Source organism: Ipomoea triloba, chromosome 9, assembly GCF_003576645.1.
Source record: "Ipomoea triloba cultivar NCNSP0323 chromosome 9, ASM357664v1".
In the NCBI taxonomy this organism is placed as follows: domain Eukaryota; kingdom Viridiplantae; phylum Streptophyta; class Magnoliopsida; order Solanales; family Convolvulaceae; genus Ipomoea; species Ipomoea triloba.
The window spans coordinates 5,547,675-5,575,057 of NC_044924.1; the positions used below are offsets into that span (position 1 = coordinate 5,547,675).

The 27,383-nt window shown below is 34.4% G+C and overlaps 4 protein-coding genes and 1 pseudogene across 6 annotated transcripts; 4 read left to right on the forward strand and 1 right to left on the reverse strand.

The window, feature by feature from the left end:
- Positions 1-3,059: 3,059 nt before the first annotated feature.
- LOC116029132 (berberine bridge enzyme-like 26) lies at positions 3,060-4,922 on the forward strand. The gene has a single exon (XM_031271034.1). It carries the CDS (start codon positions 3,145-3,147, stop codon positions 4,732-4,734), a length of 1,590 nt encoding a protein of 529 aa, XP_031126894.1. The 5' UTR covers positions 3,060-3,144; the 3' UTR covers positions 4,735-4,922.
- Positions 4,923-15,090: 10,168 nt separating this feature from the next.
- On the forward strand, positions 15,091-15,995 carry LOC116029183 (berberine bridge enzyme-like 18). The gene is given in 3 exon segments (XM_031271089.1): positions 15,091-15,389; positions 15,391-15,903; positions 15,956-15,995. Coding segments are annotated over 3 exon segments (753 nt in total). The 5' UTR covers positions 15,091-15,189.
- Positions 15,996-16,108: 113 nt separating this feature from the next.
- On the forward strand, positions 16,109-16,580 carry LOC116029184 (annotated as a pseudogene).
- A 2,035-nt stretch (positions 16,581-18,615) lies between these two features.
- Positions 18,616-18,981, reverse strand: LOC116029185 (cyclin-dependent protein kinase inhibitor SMR9-like). Its single transcript, XM_031271090.1, has one exon. The coding sequence runs from the start codon at positions 18,979-18,981 to the stop codon at positions 18,616-18,618; it is 366 nt and encodes a 121-aa protein (XP_031126950.1).
- A 1,203-nt stretch (positions 18,982-20,184) lies between these two features.
- LOC116028526 (dol-P-Glc:Glc(2)Man(9)GlcNAc(2)-PP-Dol alpha-1,2-glucosyltransferase) lies at positions 20,185-24,720 on the forward strand. 3 transcript variants are annotated; one of them, XM_031270259.1, is made up of 10 exons: positions 20,185-20,367; positions 20,449-20,537; positions 20,863-21,196; positions 21,497-21,767; positions 22,051-22,197; positions 22,323-22,527; positions 22,680-22,822; positions 22,977-23,901; positions 24,187-24,290; positions 24,375-24,720. In XM_031270259.1, the coding sequence occupies exons 1-8, from the start codon at positions 20,278-20,280 to the stop codon at positions 23,234-23,236; spliced, it is 1,539 nt and encodes a 512-aa protein (XP_031126119.1). In that variant the 5' UTR covers positions 20,185-20,277; the 3' UTR covers positions 23,237-23,901; positions 24,187-24,290; positions 24,375-24,720. The 3 variants fall into 3 exon arrangements, with proteins under 3 accessions (XP_031126119.1, XP_031126120.1, XP_031126118.1); XM_031270260.1 differs by having other exon boundaries at positions 24,384-24,720; XM_031270258.1 differs by having other exon boundaries at positions 24,187-24,720.
- Positions 24,721-27,383: the final 2,663 nt, after the last annotated feature.

Genomic DNA, 27,383 nt, shown 5'->3' on the forward strand with positions numbered 1-27,383 from the left:
GAAAATTTATATGTATATTTGAGGATTTTTATTGAGAAGTTAGTTTTTGCACCACCGAAAAGTAAGTATTTTGATAATACTTTACCCTAGAAGCTGTTTAAAAGTAGATTGCTCTGGGAGGTTGATAAATTAACAAAAGTGTTAATTACCTCCTACAAATCAGAGAAGTTACCTGTTTACAGCACGAGATGCAAGATTTCTTTTTCTTCTTTTTTCAAATATTAAATAACTCCTAACAAAATTTTATAAAAACGTAAAACAATATTTAAATTTACAACTCCCAAATATTATATAATCTTTTTGTATGAAAATTATTATTTAAATTTAATAACACGTTTGAAATATTCAAACATATAATTACTATATAAATCTCCAACATTATACACGTTTGAAAAATAATTGTCAACTTTGAATTTATGAAGTAATTTTCTATTATTTTTGTATTTGTTCTTGAAGAAATCACGATTTTTGTTTTTTTGTTTTTTGTTTTGTTTTTTTTTTTTTTGGGTACTAAAAGTCATTGTTATGTTTCTTCAACAAGAAAACTCTAAAATTATTCTACATTTGTACCAAGACATTCTTCTTCATGTATTCACATAATCATGATTCAAAGTCGCCTCCTATTATTATATATATTAACACTTCATTTCTCCTTCATTTTCTCCCACCAAAAAAAAACCTCCCTAATGCTTATAAGACCAAAGCCAAATTTATGGACGAAGTCACGTAACCAAAAAAGTCATATGTTCAAAATGTTGGTGGAATACAGAATTTGTACATTGCAGGCTAACTATTACACACTCGTAAACGTTAAAATATGATTTTATATAGGATCCAAAAAAAAAAAGTATCAAATACACCCCTAAACACTAAACGAAAGTGCAATTAAGTCCCCAAATATTTTTTAAAAAAAGTGTAATTAAGTACTTCAACTTCATAAAATCAATCAAATAAGTAGACTTAACAAGTAATTACTTCATAAAATCAATCAAATAAGTAGACTTAACAAGTAATTAATAGGTTAATGTTGACCGCTAAAAACTCAAAACGGCACCCTGAACAGTAAAAAAATAAATTAAAAAAAATTAAGAAAACAAGTCTTCTCATATCTTTTTGTCCACATAAAATTCAATTGATACAAATAATATTCTTAGTATTTCTTTCGATGTAGTATTGATCAATACTTATAGTGGTCAAATCATGCGCACAAGTTGTTTTGGAAAGATTTAGCTAGGTAGATTTGTTTACAATAGTAATATTGTTATTAATCTTCATGCCCTACTATATTTATTGTTAAATAAAATATTGATATGACGGGGTTAATCTAGACAAGTTGGTCATTCTGTTGATTTGGTAATCATAATGTTACAAATTTGATACTCAACATGAACGGTCCATTGGCCTTTTGAGTCAAAATTTTTGATAAATAAATTATACCTTTAATAAAATTTAATAGGTATATGAAGCAATTTTCTAATTTTAATTTTCACAGAACACTAACAAATTAAATTACAACATAAATAAGTAATTAACCTTATAGTGCTTAATCATATGAAAACAAAATATAACTGAAGACCAAATAATTCAATATTAAAATGTTGACTTGGTTTAATTCTGACAAAGATGTTGAGCTAGCCCTTTCATTATCATATAATAATATTTGTTTTTATTATATAAACATTAAAGAAAATATAATGAGGTGTAAAACAATACGCCGCCGTATTTTTATTGATAACTTGACTTTCTATATTTTGCATAGAAATTTGGAATAGCTATATATTGTCAAGGTCTCTTGACAAAAGTAGAAAGAATATAATAGATACTTTTGAAAAAATATGTTGATCACGTCAATGTTCAAGTCGTCATTTTAATGAAGAATAATATATTAAAATATTCTTATAAAGTCATTCATTTTTGTTACATGTGACAATTTGTCATTAATTGACATTCTAACTAACAAAGAAAAAAATTAGTCAAAAGAAAATAGTTCCATTATGAGATGACAATATGTGACGATTGAATAGAGTGTTGTTTTTATTTTATTCTTTCATTCTTTGTTTGTTTGTTTGTTTGTTTTTTATTTTTCCTTTTTAGGGTTTGGAAAAATGTAAATTTACATGCAATATGTGACGACTGAATAATTCAACAATTTAATTAGTTTTTTATTGATAAATTAATATTTAATTTAGTATATTATTTTCAACAAATCTTACCCTCAACGGCAGGATTATATTGTTAACTCACACAATCTTTCATTAACTTATTGAATCTGTTTAGGATTATGTAATTAAAATAATTATTTTACACCTTTAAAAAATTTATTTTTTATACACATAAAATCCTATATAAAATGTTTTAAATCTTTGATTTACGGAGAAGTGTACAAACACTACTCGAGGGTTTAGAAAAATGTAAATCGGATAATATTGAATTCATATACAAAAAAATGTCAAATTGTCCTGTTTTGGATTAAGTACATACTAAGATTTAAGGACATTATTTGAAAGGGTCAAAATTACATAATTTGAAAAAGTCAAGTTGGTAGTGATATCTATTATCTAATAGAAAAATATTTCATGGACTACCAAATTTCTATTTTCAACTTTTACTTCCATTTGTGTTCAAATTTGATTAAAGGAACAAAAAAGATGAACGGATAAACATAATTGACCCTCTATTAAATTAAGTAATCAAGACATGTCATGTTATAAGTAGTATAATTTGAAAGTCCACGTAGAATTATTCTATCTAATAGTCTTCGAAGCACAAAGAGGCCAGCTGACAGATAAATAGTCGTAATTAAGGTTTCGCTGACTTACAGAAAGCAGCAACCTGCTGGCGAAGTCTTTGTGTGTTTTTTAATTTTGTTTTTGTTTGTTTGTTTTTTTTTTTTTTTTTTTTTTTTTAATTACATTCAATAAAAGTGGCGTACCGCGTACGTGTATTGTGATGTAGCATATAAAATATTCAAAGTCAACAGCTCCCACGCAAACCTAAAATATTACGGAGTATTAAAGTTTGGGAGCAAAAATATTATTAAAGATTGCTTCAGTCTCCGATGCCTGATGCCTATAAATATAATTCTCCATGGGATGGATTGAATCAACAATCATATATATCATCAGCTAAGCTAAGGATACGAAAATGAAAAGCCCAATGTGTTTTGCGGTTGTAGCATTTATTTTTTCCTTAATTTGTTTCCCAGCAGCCTGCAGTAGCATTCATGCTCATCATCAAGATTTTGTGCACTGTCTTTCCAGCAAGCTCAGAAATAATGCCACCTCTCAGGTACTCTACACTCCCAGCAGCCCATCATTCTTGCCCATCCTGAATATGTCCGCCCAGAATTCCAGGTTCACCGGGCCCGGAACCCCCAAACCTGTAGTCATCATCACACCTTTACGGGAATCCCACGTTCGAGCTGCACTCATTTGCTCCCGAAAGTATAACATCCAGCTGAGGACCCGAAGCGGTGGCCACGATTACGAGGGCGTTTCCTTTGTTTCCAGCCTCCCCTTTGCCATTCTGGACTTGATCAAGTTCCGGTCGATCGAGGTTAACGTTGGGGAGAAGTCGGCGTGGGTCCAAACCGGAGCCACGCTAGGTGAACTCTATTATAGCATTGCTAATAAGAGCGACACTTTAGCTTTTCCGGCGGGTATTTGTCCCACGGTGGGCACGGGTGGCCACATCAGCGGCGGCGGCTACGGGATGTTGTTGCGAAAATATGGGTTGGCGGCGGACCACGTGATTGACGCCCGAATCATGGATGTTAACGGGAGAATTCTGGACCGGAAATCCATGGGGGAGGATCTCTTCTGGGCTATCAGGGGCGGCGGCGGCGCTAGCTTCGGCATCATACTCGCCTGGAAACTGGAACTGGTTCCCGTGCCTGAAACCGTCACCGTATTCAATATTTCCAAAACCCTGGAACAAAACTTAACAAACCTATTGTATAAATGGCAGTTTTTCGCCAACAAGGCCGACAGAAACCTCTACCTCAGAGTCGTCCTACAAAACACCAACACTACTGGGGAGAGAACAGTAGAGGGTTTGTTCAATGCACAATACCTCGGAAGATCCGAAGCCTTGCTAGCCATGATGCAGAAAGGATTTCCAGAATTGGGCGTCACCAAATCCGACTTAACCGAGATGAGTTGGATCAACACCGTAACCTATCACTACCCCGTCGACAGCCTACTCAACCGCTCCTTCAATCTCAAACAACGGAGCTTCAAGATCAAGTCCGACTATGCCAAACGCCCCTTTACCCCCCAAATTTTCCAAGGAATGTTGGAACTGTTTAAAGAAGAAGACATCAACGGGCCGAATATGCAGCTTGTTCCCTATGGAGGGATAATGGATGAGATTTCGCCCTCAGAAACGCCTTATCCACACAGGGCAGGTAACCTATTTTTCCTCGGATACGCCACTGGATGGGACGAAGTCGGCCAAGTCGCGGCTCAGAAGCATCTCTCCTGGATTCGGAAGCTTTACGCTTACTTGACTCCCTATGTTTCCAACAATCCCAGAGAATCCTACTCCAATTACAGGGATTTTGACCTGGGACAAAACAATTTGGTCGGGACAACCAGCCTGGATCAGGCAAATTCTTGGGGTTATAAATATTTCATGAATAACTTCTATAGGCTTGCCAAAGTGAAGGCTTTGGTGGATCCACATAACTTCTTCAGGAATGAACAGAGCATTATTCCACTTTCATATCCACTTTGATCCAATTCATTATATTGCCTTGCCGCCACAACGTAACATACATTTATATATGCATGCATTCTAGCTATAGTTACAATAAAATTTTTTAGTTTCCCGCCCTCTCTTTGTATTGTATTATTGTTATTGCAAATTTATCCTTTATCATTCATTCATGTCATACGAATAAAACATACTCTTTTAATTGTATTCTTCAAAATACATACATTTCTTTGTTTCTGTACTTTGTAATTTTAATTATTCATCAATAATAAAGTTCTTTATTTTCATGTATGTGAGTCAATAATAAAGTTCTTTATTCGCATAATAAAAATTATACAAGTCACACAATTGGTCAAGTCTATGATAATTGCTTGTTACTCATGATATAAATTATAATATATATTACAAAACTTTTAATACCATCCAGTTTGAAATAAATCAACTGTTACTTATAATATATAGATATTGTAGTGTTTATATATCAAATTTTGATACTATTTAGGATAAAATGATTTTTATTAGGTAGCCATAAATATTGTAATACTTGTAGCTCGCTGAAATTGTGATACTTACAAAGTGTAATTCTAACGTAGATATTGTAATACTTATATGTGAAACGTTACTTATTAAAGAAATTGTAATACTTTGTGTAGAAAATTTACAAAGTACACAAAGGGAATACTTGGAAACACGTACTAACACGTATAAGGGTTGAGAATTGGCAGAATTGATGCATTTCTTTTTTGCGTGTTTCTAACACGTACTAGTAGTATTTTTTTCATAACTAATATTGTGACCGTACCGGCCACACGTTAAGACATGGCCGCATTGACACCCTATATATTATTATCATATTTTAACGCTTACGAGTGTGTAATAGTTAACATACAATGTAAAAATTATGTATTCTAACATTTGAACATATGACTTTTACGTGACTTCGTCCACGAATTTGGAGGCGACTTTGAATATAATCATATGAGTCTGTGAATAGTGAAGAAGAATGTCTTGGTAGAAATGTAGAATAAGTGAATAACTAGTTTTCTTGTTGAAGAAACATAACAATGACGTTCCAAAAAAAAAAAAAGAAAAAAAAAAAACAACAACAACAACAACAAAAAACTGATCTCTTCTAGAACGTACTTGAAATAATATAAAGTTACTTCATAAATTCAAAGTTGACAATTATTTTTCAAATGTGTACAATGTTGAAAATTTATATGTAGGGGGCGAGTCACAGGATAATTGGACAAGCAACACCCGACCCAAACCGCAAGAAGACAGACAAGCTCAGGAAGTTGAACAGTCACCCGCTACACAAGAAGGACACATTGAAGAGGAGTTACTCCAACGGCTCCTTGAAGTCATTACTTGCACTTAGTGTAGGTATTAAGCAACCGTTACAAGAACAGAAGAGTCGTTGTACCACAAGTATAAAAAGAAACATGTTGTAGGAGGAAGGGGGGCATTCTGACGCACAAACACTATTGTACTCACTTACGATTGTACTAAACTATTAAACTCATTTATCTAATATTATTACTCTGGTAACATATTTATGGTCAATTATTATTTAAATTTAATAACACCTTTGAAATGCTCAAACATACAATTACTATATAAATTTCCAACATTATACACGTTTGAAAAATAATTGTCAACTTTGAATTTATGAAGTCATTTTCTATTATTTTTGTATTTGTTCTTGAAGAAATCACGACTTTTGTTTTTTGTTTTTTTGCTAAAAGTCATTGTTATGTTTCTTCAACAAGAAAACTCTAAAGTTATTCTACATTTGTACCAAGACATTCTTCTTCAGTATTCACATAATCATGATTCAAAGTCGCCTCCTATTATTATATAGAGTTAATACCCAAAATGGTCCTCAGACTATAGCGTAATACTCGATTTAGTCCCGAATTATTTTTCGTACCCAATTTAGTCATCCAACTTGTAAAATCATACGTAATTTGGTCCTCTGTTACAATTGTGGTTATTGAACCGTTATTTTGAGGGTAAAATAGTCATTTTATTTGAGCAAAATCCGTTTCTTCCCCAGGTCTCTTGTCTCCGGTCGCAACTCCAGGAAGAAAAACACCATTTTCGATCTTGATCTTCTTTCACAGATCTGAAGCACCATTTTCGATTTCTAGGTTTAATTTTCATGAATTTAGCTTGCTTTTCAAAAGAGATTTGAGCTTGCTTAATTTTCATGAATTTAGCAAAAACCCCAGTACAAAACAAGCATAAACCAAAAAAATCTTATTACCAAACCCAGTACAAAAAGATTCTCAGAATTGAGAAATCCAAATCCTGGAGGATCCCCCACGTCGTCTTCCCTGCGTTATCTGCACGACTCGGCGATGGTTGCCGTTACAGTCGACGGTGGCGGGCGATCGGCTCATGGCGGTGGCACTCTCGCCAGTTGCGGCAGTCGCGAGGTTGGGATCGGTGGCGCGGCGGTCGATGATGGCATCCTAGCGGCCATCGTCTCCTCCCTTGCTGACTGTTTCTATCGACTGTCGGAGATGGCAAGCATCTGCAGTGGCGGTGGCGAGCGTCGACGGTGGCGTTGCCCCCCCCCCCTTCGCGTCTCTCTCTCTCTCTCTCTTCATGTTACAGATTGGAGAAAAACCGGCGGCAGAGGAGATGGCGTGCGTCGGTGGTGGCGCTGGCCAGCGGCTCTCCGCGACCCTCTCCCCCTCCGCGTTTCTCTCTATCTCTCATTTTTCTCCATTCAACTCCAGTGCTGCTTTTATTTCCCCCAAATGGTGAAATCAGTTCTTCAATTGGTGATTTTGCGGAGGAGGAGAGACACCGGCTAGAGAGTGGTGGGTGGGGTACCCAATTTGGTCCCTCGACAATTAAAATGATGTTTTTGCCCCTCTTTATAACGGCAAATGGATGGCAATTGTAACGGAATACCAAATTGCGTATGATTTTACAAGTTGGAGGACTAAATTGGGTACGAAAAATACTTCGAGACTAAATCGAGTATTACGCTATAGTCGGAGGACCATTTTGGGTATTAACTCTATTATATATTAACACTTCATTTTCTCCCACCAAATAAACCTCCCTAATGCTTATAAGACCAAAGCCAAATTTGTGGACGAAGTCACGTAACCAAAAAAGTCATATGTTCAAAATGTTGGTGGAATACAGAATTTGTACATTGCATGCTAACTATTACACACTCGTGAACGTTAAAATATGATTTTATATAGGAAAAAAAGTATCAAATACACCCCTAAACACTAAACGAAAGTGCAATTAAAATCCTAAATTTAAAAAGGGTACAATTAATTACTTCAACTTCATAAAATCAATCAAATAAGTCAACTTAACAGGTAACTAATAGGTTAATTAACTTTGACCGCTAGAAACTCAAAAGTCAAAACGGCACCCTGAACAGTAAAAAAAATGATTAAAAAAATTTAAGAAAACAAGTCTTCTCATATCTTTTTGTCCCCATAAAATTAAATTGATACAAATAATATTCTTAGGATTTCTTTCGATGTAGTATTGATCAATACTTATAGTGGTCAAATCTTTCTGTCCCCATAAAATTAAATTGATACAAATAATATTCTTAGGATTTCTTTCGATGTAGTATTGATCAATACTTATAGTGGTCAAATCATGCGCACGAGTTGTTTTGGAAAGATTCAGCTAGGTAGATTTGTTTACAATAGCAATATTGTTATTAATCTTCATGCCCTACTATATTTATTGTTAAATAAAATATTGATATGACGGGGTTAATCTAGACAAGTTGGTCATTCTGTTGATTTGGTAACCATAATGTTACAAATTTGACACTCAACAGGAACGGTCTATTTGCCTTTTGAGTCAATTTTTGATAAATAAATTATACCTTTAATAAAATTTAATAGGTATATGGAGCAATTTTCTAATTTTAATTTTCAGAGTACAATAACAAATTAAATTACAACATAAATAAGTAATTAACCTTATAGTGCTTAATCATATGAAAACAAAATATAACTGAAGACCAAATAATTCAATATTAATGAAAACAAAATATAACTGAAGACCAAATAATTCAATATTAAAATGTTGAAAATATAACTGAAGACCAAATAATTCAATATTAAAATGTTGATTTGGTTTAATTCTGACAAAGATGTTGAGCTAGCCCTTTCATTATCATATAATAATATTTGTTTTTTTTATATAAACATTAAATAAAATATAATGAGGTGTAAAAGAATACGCCGCCGTATTTTTATTGATAACTTGACTTTCTATATTTTGCATGGAAATTTGGAATAGCTATATAGTGTCAAGGTCTCTTGACAAAAGTAGAAAGAATATAATATGCATGGTTTGGATAGCTTCTTTTTATTTTATATTATTATATTTTTAGACTATGAAGACAATTAGTTTGAAACAACATTAAATAATAATAGATACTTTTAAAAAAATATGTTGATCACGTCAATGTTCAAGTCGTCATTTTAATGAAGAACAATATATTAAAATATTCTCATAAAAGTCATTCATTTTTGTTACATGTGCCAATTTGTCATTAATTGACATTCTAACTAACAAAGAAAAAAATTAGTCAAAAGAAAATAGTCGCATTATGAGATGACAATATGTGACGATTGAATAGGGTGTTGTTTTTATTTTATTCTTTCATTCTCTCTTTGTTTGTTTGGTTTTTTCTTTTTTAGGGTTTGGAAAAATGTAAATTTACATGCAATATGTGACGACGAAACAATTCAGCAATTTAATTACTTTTTTATTGATAAATTAATATTTAATTTAATATATTATTTTCAACAAATCTTACCCTTAACAGCAGGATTATATTGTTAACTCACACAATCTTTCATTACCTTATTGAATCTGTTTAGCATTATGTAATTAAAATAATTATTTCACCTTTAAAAAAGTTTATTTTTTATACACATAAAATCCTATATAAAATGTTTTAAATCTTTGATTTAAGGAGAAGTCTACAAACAATACTCAAGGGTTTAGAAAAATGTAAATCGGATAATATTGAATTCATATATACAAAAATGTCAAACTGTCCTGTTTTGGATTAAGTGCATACTAAGATTTAAGGACATTATTTGAAAGGGTCAAAATTACATAATTTGAAAAAGTCATGTTGGAAGTGATATCTATTATCTAATATTCTAATAGAAAAATATTTCATGGACTACCAAATTTAATTTTTACTTCTAACTAACTTTTACTTCTATATGTGTTCAAATTTGATTGAAGGAAGAAAAATATGAATGGATAAACATCATTGACCCTATATTAAATTAAGTAATCAAGGCATGTCAGGTCATAAGGAGTATAATTTGAAAGTACACCTAAAATGATTCTATCTAATAATCTTCTAAGCACAAAGAGGCCAGCTGACAGATAAATAGTCGTAATTAAGGACTTGTAATTAAGGTTTCGCTGACGTTACAGAAAGCAGCAACTTGCTGGCGAAGTCTTTGTATGTTTTTTGTTTTTGTTTGTTTGTTTGGTTTTTTTTTTTAATTAAATTTAATTCAATAAAAGTGGCGTACCGCGTACGTGTATTGTGATGTACTCCGTAACATATAAAATATTACTCCGTGTTAAAGTTTGGGAGCAAAAATATTATTAAAGATTGTTTCAGTCTCCGATGCCTGATGCCTATAAAAAGAGGAATGCGAAGGTTTTTACGCAAGTAAATGAGAACGGAAAAATCATAAGAGAGTATAAACGAAGAAAATATAAGAGAATGTGAACAAAAGTGTAATAAACTGAAGCTAGAAGCTTGACTTTATTCGTATAATACTGTTCAATGTTCATGATGATGAAAAATCAACAAATTGTGACTGAAAGATTCAAATATACTATCTCGATGTTGTATACATCTGAGTCAAACCAAATTATCCACAATCATACGATATACCATTACAATTATCATAGTTTGCCAAAATGTTGTGATTAGACCAAAACAGGTATTAATGATTTTGGGACATCATACTTGATATATTTTTATTTAAATCTAGCTCACTGCATATAAATTCCCTATAAACTTAGTACGTGTAAACATTTTTCAATCTGCGTTTTCAGTCCAATTATTATATCATTACCATTGGGTATCTTTATGAGCTATATATAATGACCTGGGACAAAACAATTTGGTTGGGACAACCAACCTGGCTCACGCAAGTTCTTGGGGTTATAAATATTTCATGAATAACTTTTATAGGCTTGCCAAAGTGGTGGGACAACCAGCATGGCTCAGGCAAGTTCTTGGGTTATAAATATTTCATGAATAACTTCTATAGGCCAGGCTTGTCAAAGTGAAGGCTTTGGTAGATCCAGATAACTTCTTCAGGAGTGAAGAGATCATTATTCCACTTTGATCCAATTCATTATATTGCCTTGCCGCCACAACGTAACATCAAATTTATCCTTTATCATTCATGCATGTCATACGAATAAAACATACTCTCATCTTTGTATTCTTCAAAATACACATTTCTTTGTTTGCTTGTTATTTGTTAATACTTTCTCAACTAATACACATTTCTTTGTTTGCTTGTTATTTGTTAATACTTTCTCAACTGAGGACTGAGACTCGAACACACTCCATTTCACGTGGGAGTGTAAATCGGGTGTTATTAGACCACAAGGTCATTGGCTTGATACTATTTAAGATAAAAAATGATTTTTACTATCCATCGTAATAATTGTAACTGAAATTGTGATACTTACAAAGTAGTGTAATTCTAACATATATATATTGTAATACTTATATGTGAAATATTACTTATTAAATAAATTGTAATACTTTGTATAGAAAATTTAATACCAAATTAAATTAAAAATGAAGGGTTGCTTACGATAGATATTGTAATACTTATATGTGAAATTGTATTACTATTTAGGATAAAATCGATTGTTAATAATAATAAATAATAAATATTATAATACTTATAAGTTATAACTGAAATTGTACTGTGATGCATACACATCCAGTTTTTTTCAACCCCTCATGTCTCACAATTAAGGATTCGTGAGATTATCTCATCTATATTCCCAATAGTGAAAGTGTTGCCGCTGATTCCACCTATATTCCCCATAAGAGCATCTATATCAGACTTCTTTTGGGGATTTTTTACAGGCTTAAAAACTATTGATTCAACATGCAACTGATGTGGGGCTTGTTTCTTGAGCAAAATTTCCTCGTGCAAATTCAAGAACTTTGCATGAGGGAAAAAAAAAAAAAAAAAAAAAAAAAAAAAAGCGCAACATCGCACCCCAGCGGGCGCATGTTGTCCACGCACCCGCTTGGACGCGTCATAGTGGCCGCCAGCTGGGACGCATGTTGTCCACGCGCCCGCTTAGACATGTTATAGTGGTCGCCCGCTGACTTTAACTTTTTATATTTTTTTTATTTCAATTTTGTTTTTTCATTTTTTCTTCTTCTCATATTCTCTTTTCTAATCACTCTTATAAAAATTCCTAAAAATAAAAAAAAAAGACTCCACTATTACGAATGCTCTAATGACGAAACTATCAGCCCTAACCCCGGTTTGTGGTCCCTGTAGGTGGCACTAGCCTATCAACTCCGCTCGCTAGCCATTGATGACGTTATCAACTTCTTTCATTTCTTGATTCATCTTTGACTACTTTAGTTTTGAATAAGCAGGTGTGCATGGTGGACACTTAATTGGTTTAGGATATACTTGTTAGAATAATTATATCACATGTAACCATAATATGTGATAATAAAGATCGTACTAACCTCCAGCCATAACTCAGAGTTTCGCGTAAGCGTTTTTGTCTCTCACTCAGCTCAACTCTCTCTCGCGTAAGCTGTGAGAGGACTTGTGACCCTATATATAACCACCGGTCATCATTGTGATTGTATTCCAATAGGTCTCCTAAACCCTAACCAGACTCCTAATCATAAAGGGAGTCTAGCTATTAGGTTATTAGTGTTGCACCACATATCAATTACTTAATATTATTATAACTAATCCTAATGTTATAATAATTATGATAATAATAACAGGAAAACGTTACGTTCTCCCACTTGGTACAAACACTCCTGCCCAAGAACAGAAAAACACCAACCATAGTGATATGCCCTCATTAATACAAGTAGTATCCATTATGATCAAATGCAAACTGCCCTTAAGCACTTAATTAGGAAACAGAACTTAATAAAACAAACCCTATGTTTATTTCAAGTCCAACTTTAGTACATTTTCTCAGTCATATAAAGCAAATGAAGGTGTACACACTTAATTGAGAAAATGTCTGAATGCAAAAGAATTTTATTGAACTGAATATATACACAAATTACAAAATGGATGAAAGTCCCATTTTCTAAACCAAATCCTTGAATTTAAATGGAGGCATGCCTTTAGTCAAGGGATCTGCTAACATCAACTCAGTTCTAATGTGTTCAATGATTACAATTTTATTCTTGACACGCTCCCTAATGGCTAAGAATTCGATGTCGATGTGTTTACTTCGACTCCCACTTTTGTTGTTCTTAGCCAGGAAGACTGTAGCTGAGTTGTCGCAATAGACTTTCAATGGCTTCGATATAGAGTCCATAACTCTAAGCCCAGAGATAAAATTCTTTAGCCACACACCTTGAGAAGTAGCCTCGAAACAGGAAACGAACTCGGCTTCACAGGTAGAAGTAGCTATTAAAGACTGTTTGACACTTCTCCATGAGATAGCCCCACCGGCCATAATAAAGAAGCCCCAAGAAGTTGATTTTCGAGAATCAACACAGCCAGCGAAGTCTGCATCAGAATAGCCGACAACATCTAGATTGTCTGTCTGCCTAAACCCAAGCTTGTAGTCTTTGGTTCCTTTTAGATAGCTTAGAACCTTCTTCACAGCTCTCCAGTGGTCTAATCCTGGATTGTGCAGGTAACGTCCGAGCATTCCCAACCGCTGCAGCATAAGGGATGTTCTCCATGGATTCTTTCTCCAAATCATTTTTCGGACATTGGTCCAAACTGAATTTATTCCCCTTTGCAATGGGAGCAAAGCTTGGTGAATAATTTTTCATCTGAAATCTTTCTAAAACTTTGCTTATATAGGTTTCTTGAGATAAACCCAGTATGTCCCAGGACCTATCTCTATGAATTTTAATGCCAATAACATAAGAGGCATCACCCATATTATCCTTCATGTCAAAGTTCGTAGAGAGAAATTGTTTCACATCACGAAGCATCTCCTTATCATTGGTGGCAAGTANGATGTATTCACCACCGCACCTAAGCAACCAAACCGCATGAGAACCGATATATATATATATTCCGGTTCTGGTGTGAACACTTGTGAACTCCTATCTACGGTTTAGATGAAAGATTATTTGACCTAAGTGTTTGAAGTGGTGCATTGATGTATATTATTTATCATGTCAAAAAATTATAAACCACAAAATTAAGTAAGATTAAAGGTGCAGAATGGATTACATACATGTCCACTTGTAAACGGAAGTCTCTTTAATTTGTTTTACTTTTCTTGTTAAATTAATAATTCAATAAAAGTGGCGTACGTGTGTATTGCGTAAGTCAAAATATTTACGCGTCTCCAATGCCTATAAATATAATTCTTCATCGGATTGATAAATGAATCAACAATTTATGCCGTGAACCCAGGTCCATCTTGCAAGGTGGACCTGGGTCTACATTCACATACACTATACTTTACATTCACATACACTATACTCTACATTCACATACACTATACTTTACATTCACATACACTATACTCTACATTCACACTTTGTAAACTCCACATTCACACATTAAAGGATCATATGTTTAGTAATTATATTACCACTGTTATGCATTCACACATTCAAAACTCTATATTCACATGTCCTATACTCCATATTCACAACTTGAGAACTCTACATTCACACATTACATGGCTACAAGTTGCTAGAACTTTTTAACTCTATTACAGATTCACACATGCATAACTCTACATTCACGATTTCTATACTCCATATTCACAATTTGAAACCTCCACATTCACACATTTCTGTGCAACTCTACATTCACACAATCATAAATCTACATTCATGATTTCTATACTCTACATTCACACTTTGAAACCTCTACATTCACACATTTTTGGATAACTCTATATTCAGCAATATGTTTACTAATTTTTATTTTTTTTTAAAAAAAAAAAAAGAAGACAAAAACGACGTAGTTTTGGACCCAGGTCCACCTTGCATAATTTGCGAAATATCATCAGCTAAGCTAAGCTAAGGATACGAAAATGAAGAGCCCATTGTGTTTTGTGGTTGTAGCATTTATTTTTTCCTTAATTTGTTTCCCAGCAGCCTGCAGTAGCATTCATGCCCATCATCAAGATTTTGTGCACTGTCTTTCCAGCAAGCTCAGAAATAATGCCACCTCTCAGGTACTCTACACTCCCAGCAGCCCATCATTCTTGCCCATCCTGAATATGTCCGCCCAGAATTCCAGGTTCACCGGGCCCGGAACCCCCAAACCTGTAGTCATCATCACACCTTTACGGGAATCTCACGTCCGAGCTGCACTCATTTGCTCCCGAAAGTATAACATCCAGCTGAGGACCCGAAGCGGCGGCCACGATTACGAGGGCCTTTCCTTTGTTTCCAGCCTCCCCTTTGCCATTCTGGACTTTCAAATTCCGGTCGATCAAGGTTAACGTTGGGGAGAAGTCGGCGTGGGTCCAAACCGGAGCCACGCTAGGTGAACTCTATTATAGCATTGCTAATAAGAGCGACACTTTAGCTTTTCCGGCGGGTATTTGTCCCACGGTGGGCACGGGTGGCCACATCAGCGGCCGCGGGTACGGGATGTTGTTGCGAAAATATGGGTTGGCGACGGACCACGTGATTGACGCTCGAATCATGGATGTTAATGGGAGAATCCTGGACCGGAAATCCATGGGGGAGGATCTCTTCTGGGCTGGCGGCGGCGGCGCTAGCTTCGGCATCATACTCGCCTGGAAACTGGAACTGGTTCCCGTGCCTGAAATCGTCACGGTATTCAACATTTCTAAAACCCTGGAACAAAACTTAACAAACCTATTGTATAAATGGCAGTTTTTCGCCAACAAGGCCGAAAGAAACCTCTACCTCAGAGTCGTCCTACAAAACACCAACACTACTGGGGAGAGAACAGTAGAGGGTTTGTTCTATGCACAATACCTCGGAAGATCCGAAGCCTTGCTAGCCATGATGCAGAAAGGATTTCCAGAATTGGGCGTCACCAAATCCGACTTAACCGAGATGAGTTGGATCAACACCGTAACCTATCACTACCCCGTCGACAGCCTACTCAACCGCTCCTTCAATCTCAAACAATGGAGCTTCAAGATCAAGTCCGACTATGCCAAACGCCCCTTTACCCCCCAAATTTTCCAAGGGATGTTGGAACTGTTTAAAGAAGAAGACATCAACGGACCGAATATGCAGCTTGTTCCCTACGGAGGGATAATGGATGAGATTTCGCCCTCAGAAACGCCTTATCCACACAGGGCAGGTAACCTATTTTTCCTCAGATACGCCACTGGATGGGACGAAGTCGGCCAAGTCGCGGCTCAGAAGCATCTCTCATGGATTCGGAAGCTTTACGCTTACTTGACTCCCTATGTTTCCGACAATCCCAGAGAATCCTACTCCAATTACAGGGATCTTGACCTGGGACAAAACAATTTGGTCGGGACAACCAGCGGCTCAGGCAAGTTCTTGGGGTTATAAATATTTCATGAATAACTTCTATAGGCTTGCCAAAGTGAAGGCTTTGGTAGATCCAGATAACTTCTTCAGGAGTGAACAGAGCATTATTCCACTTTCATATCCACTTTGATCCAATTCATTATATTGCCTGGCCTTGCCGCCACAACCTAACATTTATATATGCATGCATTCTAGCTATAGTTACAATAAAATTTTTTAGTTTCCCGCCCTCTCTTTGTATTGTATTATTGTTATTGCAAATTTATCCTTTATCATTCATGCATGTCATACGAATAAAACATACTCTTTTAATTGTATTCTTCAAAATACATACATTTCTTTGTTTCTGTACTTTGTAATTTTAATTATTCATCAATAATAAAGTTTTTTATTCTCATGTATGTGACTCAATAATAAAGTTCTTTATTCGCATAATCAAAATTATACAAGTCCACATGTGTGTCCATGTAACCAGTCAAGTCTATGATAATTGCTTGTTACTCATGATATAAATTATAATATATATATTGCAAAAATTTTAATACCATCCAGTTTGAAATAAATCAACGGTTACTTATAATAGATATTATTGTAGTGTTTATATATCAATTTTTTATTTTCTCAAAAAAAAATATATCAATTTTTTATACTATTTAGGATAAAATGATTTTTACTAGCTAGCGATAAATATTGTAATACTTGTAGCTGAAATTTTGATACTTACAAAGTGTAATTTTAACGCAAATATTGTAATACTTATATGTGAAACGTTACTTATTAAAGATATTGTAATACTTTGTGTAGAAAATTTAATACCAAATTAAATAAAAAATAATAATGAAGGGTTACTTATCATAGATATTGTAATACTTATATGTGAAATTGTATTACTATTTACTATTTAGGATAAAATTGAATGCTAATAATAATAAATATTATAATAACTGAAATTTTGGTGTATACACATCCAGTTTTTTACAACTCATCATGTCTCACACTCAAGGATCCATGAGATAATCTCACCTACATTCCCGATAGTGGAAGTAGTGTTGCCGCCAATTCCACCTATATTCCCGATAAGGAGCGAAACTATCTTCCCTAACCCCGGTTTTGAGGTCCCTGTAGGTGGCAGCCTACCAACTCCGCCTGCTCGCCATTGATGACGTTATCAACTTCTTCCATTTCTTGATTCATCTTTGAGTAGTTTAGTTTTGATTAAGCAGGTATGTGCATGGCGGACGCTTGGTTTAGGATATACGTAATAATTTAAGCATCTGTCTTCTTCTTCTTCTTTTCATAGTCCAATATAATTTAAGTTCAACTATGTATTGTGTTTGTTTAAGATTGTATTATTTTAGATGTGGTACGTTGTTGTATGTTGATGAGTTATTATTATAAAGAAAATTGTCATGTTTATTATTTCAGATATTGCTAACTGCTAATCTTCATGCCCTAATATATTTATTGTTAAATAAACTATTGATTTGTTTGTTGTCAAATTTAGAAATTTCTTATACCAAATATAACTGACGACCATAGTTATAACTCAATATTAATTAACTCAATTAAACCCACTAATGACAATTTAAACCTACTACTCCCTTTAATTCATTAACACAATGTAACTCACAAGATTAAAACCACCAATCTAATGGACTGAAGAATGTTGATATAAATTGGTTTAATTCTTAATGTGAACTAGTTCACCAAACACATTGTGATTTTATGACACCGTTATTGCTTTCAATATAGAAAGTTGTAGGGATCCGAATCTTTATCAATGAAGTATGTAAAAAAATATTTATTAAAAAAAAAAAAAACTATAATTGGGCATCTACAATATCCCAGCTTCGATCCATTTTAATTTTTCCTTGGTCTGCACTTCATCACTTCCAATTCACTTTGTGCAGAATAATCAATTACTCCAAACTAATCTAAAGTAAAAATAAATAAATAAATAAAAGTCAATATTTCATTCAAAGAACTTGTACCTGATATAATACTGCTATATATAATCTGGTAATCGTTACATTGCAAAATCTTATTCTATATATCCAAAAGTGTCATACTAATACTTCATGAAAAACACCGTACCATGCCACCTTCTCTTGTAGATTTGGCTATCTTCATTCTTCCCGAAACATGGGAGAAATTAAAGCAAGTATTCAACCCCTAGTATATACTGATCCATCGAATTGAAGACTCCTTCGAGGGTTCTTGAAGACGATAACACTGCCTTTCACTGTGCTGGTGATGAGTATTTGGTTTTTCTTTGGCGCAGGTGGACACGTGATCATCTCTGGGATTTTGTGCTTCAAAGAAGTTGGGGTTTTGAAGCCGTCATTATCCCCCATTGGCTTTGAAGCCGTCTCCCTCTGCAAATCTTGAAAATCTTGGAAGTCCAAAAGATTGGAGCTTTGCGTGATATTTGGACACCCTTTTGGATCTTCCGACGAGGGTCGAGCTGCAACTGCGGATTTGGTCTCTTCTTCCTGAGTTTTCGAGGCAAAAACTAACTCTGGATTTGACATATCCGACTTTGAGGAAATCAAGATTGTGTGCAGTGGGGGCTTTGTGGATTGCAGAAAAGTATAGGAATGGCAATGAAATAAAGAAAGAAATTAGCTAGTGATGAGTGGTTTCAAGGGTGATGAATATTGGGTGTACAGTACTTAATCTATGATTTTTAAAGTGAAATAGAGAACAGATCAGAGAAAGCAGTTAGCTAGGGAAGGTAAGGTTAAGACTTCCATGGAACTGCAGAAGGATCCGATGTGAATGTCCCTCTATTGAGATTTCAAAAGTCCCCTCACCCCTCTCTATAAATGTACTTTTAGTTTCCTTATCCTCTTCTCCAACGTAACTCATTACTGTATATATATTTTAGGCAAGAATTTCCCTTTTTTGTCTGGCAGGCTTTTTTTAGTATCAAGGCTTTCCTTTCCTGAAAAGGGAAAATAGACAGTAGAAAATAAATTTATTTGCATATATTTTTAAATTTAAAATATAAAGCAAGTATATTGTACTCAAATGTCATGTAATGACTCTCTCATTAGAGAGGTCATGAAATCAAGTCTTAACACTGAGTCAGTAATTAATACTCAAAAAAAATTAAAATATAGAAAGTGAAGTAAAAATAATTTTTTACATAAAGAAAAACTGAAGTAAAGGTAGTTAATTCATTATTATTTTGTTTTCTTAAAGATGTGATTTTGTTTATTCTTTTCCTCTTTTTTTTTGACAATTCTTTTCCTTTTGTTTGTTGTTCTTAAATTGACTAAAAAAAACTTCCAAAATTTTTATGAAATTTTTTTTTGAAACAAAATTTTATGGAATGTTAAAACTTATTACCGTTGCCTTTACATTATTTGTATGATAATTAAGTGATATTAAAGATACAATTATGCACATATAGTTGTTCAAATTTTAGAGTGCATGACACATATATTTTTTAAAAATCTACAATTTTAATAATTAATAATTAATAAGAATTAATAAAGTTAGACTTGAAGGAGAAGGAAAAAAATATTAGTGTAATTACCTACTAGAAGTGTGGAAAGTCTGGAAACCTAATGTATACATAAATAAATAAAAAAAAAAAATTGACAAATAAGTGAGTCAAGATGGTAAATACAATAATACATTATTTTGACAAGTGCAGAAGGGTAAATTAACACGGAGCAGTGTATAAAGCTTAAAAGGGTGAGAACGACGTCGTTTCTGGATTGTCTTCTTCGGTTCTTCCAGCTTTGATTTCTTCAATTCCCAGCCAAATTGCCGGAACTTTCAGGCTCGCGGCTGTGGAGGAAGGAAAGAGGGGAGAGGAAATGGGGAAAATCAAAGTCGCACTGATTGTAAGCTTGTGGGTGATACCCGTATCGATTCTAGTCAGTCGCATTGTTCCTGAGCCTTACATGGTACTGCTTCTTTTCCCACAATTTTCTTATCAAATTCATGCACGCACATACATGCTGATTTATCTGAAATTTTGGTTGCAGGATGAGATATTTCACATACCTCAAGCTCAACAGTACTGCAGAGGGAATTTCAGGAGTTGGGATCCAATGATCACCACTCCCCCTGGCTTGTGAGTCTTAATTTAATCCCTAAACTTGTGAACCCTATGGATTTGGCAATATATTCATACTTTGTTCTGTGTTGAGTTTTTCTTTCCATATGCGGTAGGACTGATTGGTGATTCAATAGTTTATTTGGTTTTGAGACTTACAAGGCTCATCTAACTAAACCCCCATTATCTAAAACACAAAGTTTTTATCTTTGTGTGGAATGGACCCAGTAGGAGTGTTTTATAGGAAGCTACAGCCTGATAGTATCACATTACTAGAGTACTTCACAGTGATGGTAATTATTTTTGGATGCAATAAGTGACAAAAACTGATGTATTTGTGCAGGTACTTTGTTTCACTTGCTCATGTTGCCTCTCTGTTTCCAGGGCTATTCTCTGTGCAGCTGGCCTCATCATTTTCAGAAACTTGTTCCACTCCAATTTTGCGCTCCATCAATGGTGTTTTGGCTGTAATTTGCAGCATACTTGTTTATGATATAATCACCCATCTATCTCCAGGTCTTAGTGACAGGAAAGCAACTCTTCGAGCAGTTGTCTTAGCTTTGTATCCCCTTCATTGGTTTTTCACCTTTCTTTATTATACGGACATAGCATCACTAGCTGCAGTACTTGCATCATACCTTATGAGTCTCAAGAAGAATTATCCATTCAGTGCCTTGGTAAGAGGATGAAGTTCATATGATTTCTGATGTTACTACTTTTTGAATGTCTGAAAATAATCTCTATTTGTTTCTAGCTTCTTACTTAGGGAATTAGCCTTTCGTATTTGAATTTGAGGATAAAATTAAAAGATCTATAAGTATGAATGCTAATAAGTATTCCTGTTTCATTGTTGAATGTTTGAAAGTACTGTCCACTTATTCCAACACTCCTACATCTGCTATTAGTTTTTGATAATTTGATTCAACTATAAAAAGGCTTCTTCTAAGTTCAATTTCCAATCCATCTCCTCTCTGTAGCTCGGTGCTTTGGCTGTGCTTGTACGACAAACAAATATTATATGGGTGCTATTCATAGCATGCACTGGGGTTTTAGATTTTAGTATTGCTCATCGGAAGGACAACAGGGTGTATGCTGACTTCAAAGTAGTTCAGGAAGACACTTTGTCATCCTCTAGTCAAAGTTCCACCATGGGCTCGAACGTGAGAAAACGAAGAACTGCTAGTCATGCAAATAGGAAAAGCCATTTGAATGGCCAAACAACTGCCAGTTCCACACACCATATATCAGGTTCAATAGTCATTATTTCAGTTCTTACGATTCCATTAGAAGCAAGTTTGATTCTAGATGCTAGCTGTGAGAATTCCCTGATGAAATAGCAAACTTCTAGCAGTGTCATTTATCATTAGATCCATTCATATTCAATTAATTAATTTAATGTTGAGTGTTGACAGATGGTGGTATTTCCTTGTCATGTTGAATTTCAATTGTGAAATTTTTTGAACAACTGCATCATGTAGGTTTATCAACTTTTTTTTTTCTCACTTCTGACTGTTCTTTTATGGCTTTGTAGAGCATACCGAGTTGTTTGATGAGATAAGGGAAGTTATTTCATCATCATGGCAGATGAAGTGGGATCTTTTGGCTTCCTTTAGTCCATTCTTTATAACTTTGGTGGCTTTTGTCACTTTTGTTTATTGGAATGGCAGTATAGTTCTTGGTACCTCTTTGTCTAAACCCTTTCCCTCTCTGTATGAATTTTAATTATATTTCTATACTTGTTTTTAAAAAAAAAAAAATTATTATTAAAGGATGAATTAGTTCCATGCTGAAACTTTTATGCAGGTGCAAAGGAAGCTCATGCTGTTTCCCCACATTTTTCACAAGTTCTGTATTTTAGTTTGGTTTCTGCCATTTTTATGGCACCTGTGCACTTCTCGTTTGGGCAATTTATACTGCTAGTTCAGTCATTCTGGAAGAATAAACTGATCAGCCTCTTTAAATTGTCCGTGGCATTGGCTGCCGGCTTAATCTCTGTGCACTTTTTCAGGTAGGTGAAATAATTTTTTATACATCAAAGTAAATTCTGGACTCTTCTCCTTTTGACTGGTTTCCTAGGGAATTCTTTGTGAGGAGGATATAAGAGTCACTACATGTATGACCAACCAGTAATTATTGTGACACATTTATTGGTTGTTGCAGCATTGCTCATCCGTATCTCCTGGCCGATAATCGACATTATCCCTTTTATCTTTGGAGAAAAGTCATTAATCGTTACTGGTTCATGAAGTACCTTCTTGTTCCAATTTACAGCTATCTGTGGCTTTCGATCTTGAGTATCTTAGGTCAGTTAAATTCTCTGATATAACTTGCTTGTACTTACTGCAGAAGAGGAAGGGGAAAAGTGATAATGTCTAGTTTTTATGGCAAATGTTAATCCCCTTTTTTTCTTTTTTTTTTTTCTTTTTTTTTTCCCCCTTGATGTGGTATGATTGGCAGTAAAAAGTCAGAAGAAGATATGGGTGGTGGCATACTTTTTGGCGACTGCTGCTACCCTTGTTCCTGCTCCACTGATAGAATTCAGATACTATACCATTCCATTCTTCTTCCTGAATCTCCATTCCCATGTTAATGATGACAGAAGTTGGATTCTGATGGGGCTGCTGTATGTTGCTGTTAATTGCTTCACAATGTTCATGTTCTTGTTTCGACCATTTTCTTGGACCCATGAACCTGGTGTACAGAGGTTTATATGGTAGCCAGATCCTGAAGAGTTCAAATGGCATTTAACCAAGCTTTATATGTTGTTAGACATCTGCTAGCATCATAATCAGTGTTCGTTCTTGGTTTAGGATGCAACATCTTGTTCCCAACTCCACACTGGCAAATCTGGTCTTCAACCATCAATTTCTTACTTCATTAAATGTAGTTTGGTCCTATACAACCAAGCCCAAAGTGTTTTTGTCTGAAGGGGCATAGGGAAAACAAATAGTGAAATCCGGATTTGGTTTTTCTTTTTTGTTGGGACAAAAAACTAATTGTATCAATACTGGAAATTGTCTTCATTATGATATGATTACTGTAGGAAACAAATCTCTAAGCTGTGCACCAGTCAGATTTAACTTCTGATTTCTAATTTGGAGGTCTCATATCTTTTTGACATTTCTTTAAGAATTGGCAGACATCCCTTTTGTTAAACTCAATCATTTGCATCTGTTTTGAATCAAAAGTTCATGAAAATTGTGAAAAGACTCTCACTTTTCAGATTGTTAGAATCCATGAGAACAGTTTCAGCATTATTTGAGTGCAGCATACTTGCATAATTTTGCTGTATTCTCTTGCAGGCTGCTTCGCTGGATGTCAGTCGGTTCCAGTGCACTATTGACTTCTCCTAGCGATACAGATATGAAGTTCCTTGCATGATGTAAGTTTCTTTCTCATTTAGAATGCCAAGTAAATGTTTTTATGCTCAAAACATAATATATTTCAACTATCATACCCTTTTAAATTCTAAATTAAAAGCTGTATTCAGTAAGGTTTGAGAATATACAGAAAAATGCAGAAAGGCAACATTGTGCAAATTCTTGCATCATACATTTCCAAACATGCACAGCTGAGGCATGCCATTCTCCTTTATACTTGTTATTACAATATCTCATTGAACCACAGTGAACTACCTATAACTCATGGCTGTATTCTACTTGTGCAGAGTCTCTAGATACCGAACTGCTGTTACATCTTTTCCAACAGGAGTGCGAGCAGTATTCATCACAGAATGCACTAATCCTACTGGCACTTAAAACACTAATTACGGTAAGCTATGTTAGCGTTGTCTCCTTCTATGTGGTCCTTAATTTAATATGCGGATTTTACTCGGGATGATATATAGATTGCCAGTTCTTGCAGTCACTGATCTTGACATCGCCTCTCTGACCGCTAAGCCTTGATGGTGATGAGTATGCTTTCTAGTTTTTATACATGATCAAGTTTCAGAAGATTCACATGAACCCTGCATGCAAATACTAAGTCTCACGTTGTACTCTACGGTGTTGAAAGTTGCACGTACGTGTGACATCGTGTCAGGGTTTGGTACTTCTTACTTTGATTCTAAGAATATACCAACTAGGAATTGTCTTGAACCACCAAAAATCTCCCAAAATATTGTCTGACTTTCACAACTTGCATGCCTAGAACTGCATTAAAAAAAACCACCAATTAGGAAAGAAAGCCTTTAGCTTACCAAGAATATAGGTTGGAGAAGCAATTCATTGGTTGGTCCCATGCATTCTCTCTCCACCCTCTCTTTACCTAAAACCCCTGTTTTGATTTGGTTCATGTTTAATAATGAATCTAAACCATGTGTGTGATGAAACAATACTGTTTTTTTAATCTATAGTTTGTGTATTTCAACGCTGGATTCAGTCAATGTTTTTATTGTCAACCTCAGAAACGTACGTGGAACCAAATCATCTAGAAAGAAAAGAAATAAAAATTCTATTAGGTTGGTCTAACATCACATGTTGTCACAAAAAGACGGTGATTCAAGCCCGAGGGATCTGAGGAGTTTAATTTGGTTATCAAATATTGAGTAGTTATATAGATCGAGTATAGTACACAAATTAAAATGATTGGTTTTGTATTAGATCTATCTTATATGAGATAGATTTTAAATATGTAATATTTTTTAACAAAAATGTAATAATTTCTATAGATCAACAAATATTGCATTAATTTTTTTAATTTTTTTTACATATTTCATATTCATTTTACATAAGACGGTTCTACATAATGTTTTTTTTTTGTAAAATTTTTAAATAATAATAATAAAAAAGAAAAGGGTTGCTGACCGACATATATAGATTAATAATTAAGGGTAAAAATTTGGAGGATGGTGGCTGTATTAGGCGGAAATGATCGTCGCCATCAGCTAACTGGTTCCAATGGCTGCCAGAAGAAAATGCAGTAGTAGTAGTTATGACAGTGATAGTCCAAAATATATAAATGGATGGACCCCCTATTATTCTATAGTTTTGGACATTTATTTGTTAGTAATAAAGACAATTAAATAGGGTCACGAGATGTGAGACGTACCAAAACCACCAGCAAATGTCACACAACTCACATGTTTACCTTCTTTCTTTTTTTCACGTATCTTACTACGCTGTATTGTATATTCCACGTTCATGTATCTAATTTTTGAGCTCTCCTTTTCACAACTCCATTGACTCAAAACCCACCTTTTATTTATTTTGCATATTGCATCGGTTATTTTTATCATTGTGAGACCTAACCGCCTCAAGGCATGTCCTTGTAGTTACATTAGTAATTTATTTACTGTTTGTCTTAAGTGACCAGGTTACCTTTTACTAGGTATATACTAGTATAAGTTGTCTATAGTTGATTGGTTCAAACCAAGAAAGTAAATAGACAATTTATACCGAGAGTTGAACTTAGAACATTAATGGTTACTAAATCAACTGTCTTACCAACTTGGTTTGGATTGTCCTAATTATTATTATTATTCTCTTTTGTTCATCACGTCATAAGACAACTAACCACCCAATCAAAAAAGAAATTGTTTGCTAATGCAAGATTTTTGTTTGATAGTTGATAGTCAACTTTCATTATTATTAAAAATAAAAATAAAAAAAGGAGTGGAAAATGCCTCTTTGATTAGACCCCCTTATAAGATTTAAAAAGCAAAGGCTTACAACCTCACATGATTTGGTATTAGACTATTAAAAATGAAAATAAAGAAATAAAATAAGCACAATTAATAATATGAAATGAGATTATTAATCCTTGACTTAAATTAATGTGTATTATATACATCTAGACACATAATATTTCTTCTTTTTTTTTTTAATACTTTAATTGAGGGTGGAGAAAGTTTGAATATTAGATAATGTCTGCAAATGTGTATTTTATTGAGTTATTGCATGGGTCGCTATCTATGACTTGTTTGAACTCCTGGCTAATAAGGTTTAAGTTCAACTTAAAAATGGATTAGATGAGCAAAATGATGGTGAAGACGCGTAGAAGGTTCATGGAAAATGATGAGCTTAATTGACTAATGCCTCAGTTTTTACCTACTGCTTTACATGCTGGGAGCAGAATATGATTCAAATCTTGAAATATCTGTTTTAATGGGGGATTTCATTTCTTCTAGCTGGCTAATAGAAGTTTGACAAATATGTACTTGTCACATAAGACCTAAAACTCTCTACCTATTCAATTACCTCAAAAAAACAAAGTCAAATGTTTCATCAGAATAACCAGAAGGTGTTCCCAAGATATGTTTTGTTTAGTCAGACAGTTTGGCCTACCATTTATTATACATGGTTGAAAATTGGGGAGGTGGGCATAATTAGTTGTTTTACTTCTAGTTTATGACATCAAGATTTGATTGGTTGTTTGAATCTGAGAACCAAACAGATAAACATGGGAACAGGAAGAAATTGACAATCCAAATCAGATTGTTAACTTAGTAACCACAAGGTTATAAGTTTGACCCCAGCAGAACTGTCTATTAGCCTTCTTGATTTAAGCCAGTCCGCCATGGACAACTTAGACTGATTTACCTCCTTGTGGTCCTTCGTTAGCAAGGGTCACAAGGTGATGTTTTGTGGCTGCAAGTTTCCCTCGTCATCCAAAAAAAAAAAAAAGGAATTCCACTGCCATTGTGTTCATTGTTTTCTTATCTGATCTTACAAGATTCAAGGAAGAAGGAAAAGTAAGGCAAATGGGGAATGGAACAGTAAACAAAACCAATGAATTTCAACCAATTGGTTAAGTTATAAAGCTTTGTGGATGTATATCTCCCTTTGGTGATATGTATACAGGGAGGGAGTGGCATCTTTTACAAAGTGTTTGCTTTCCTATGTATATATAACATCTGGGGGGGGG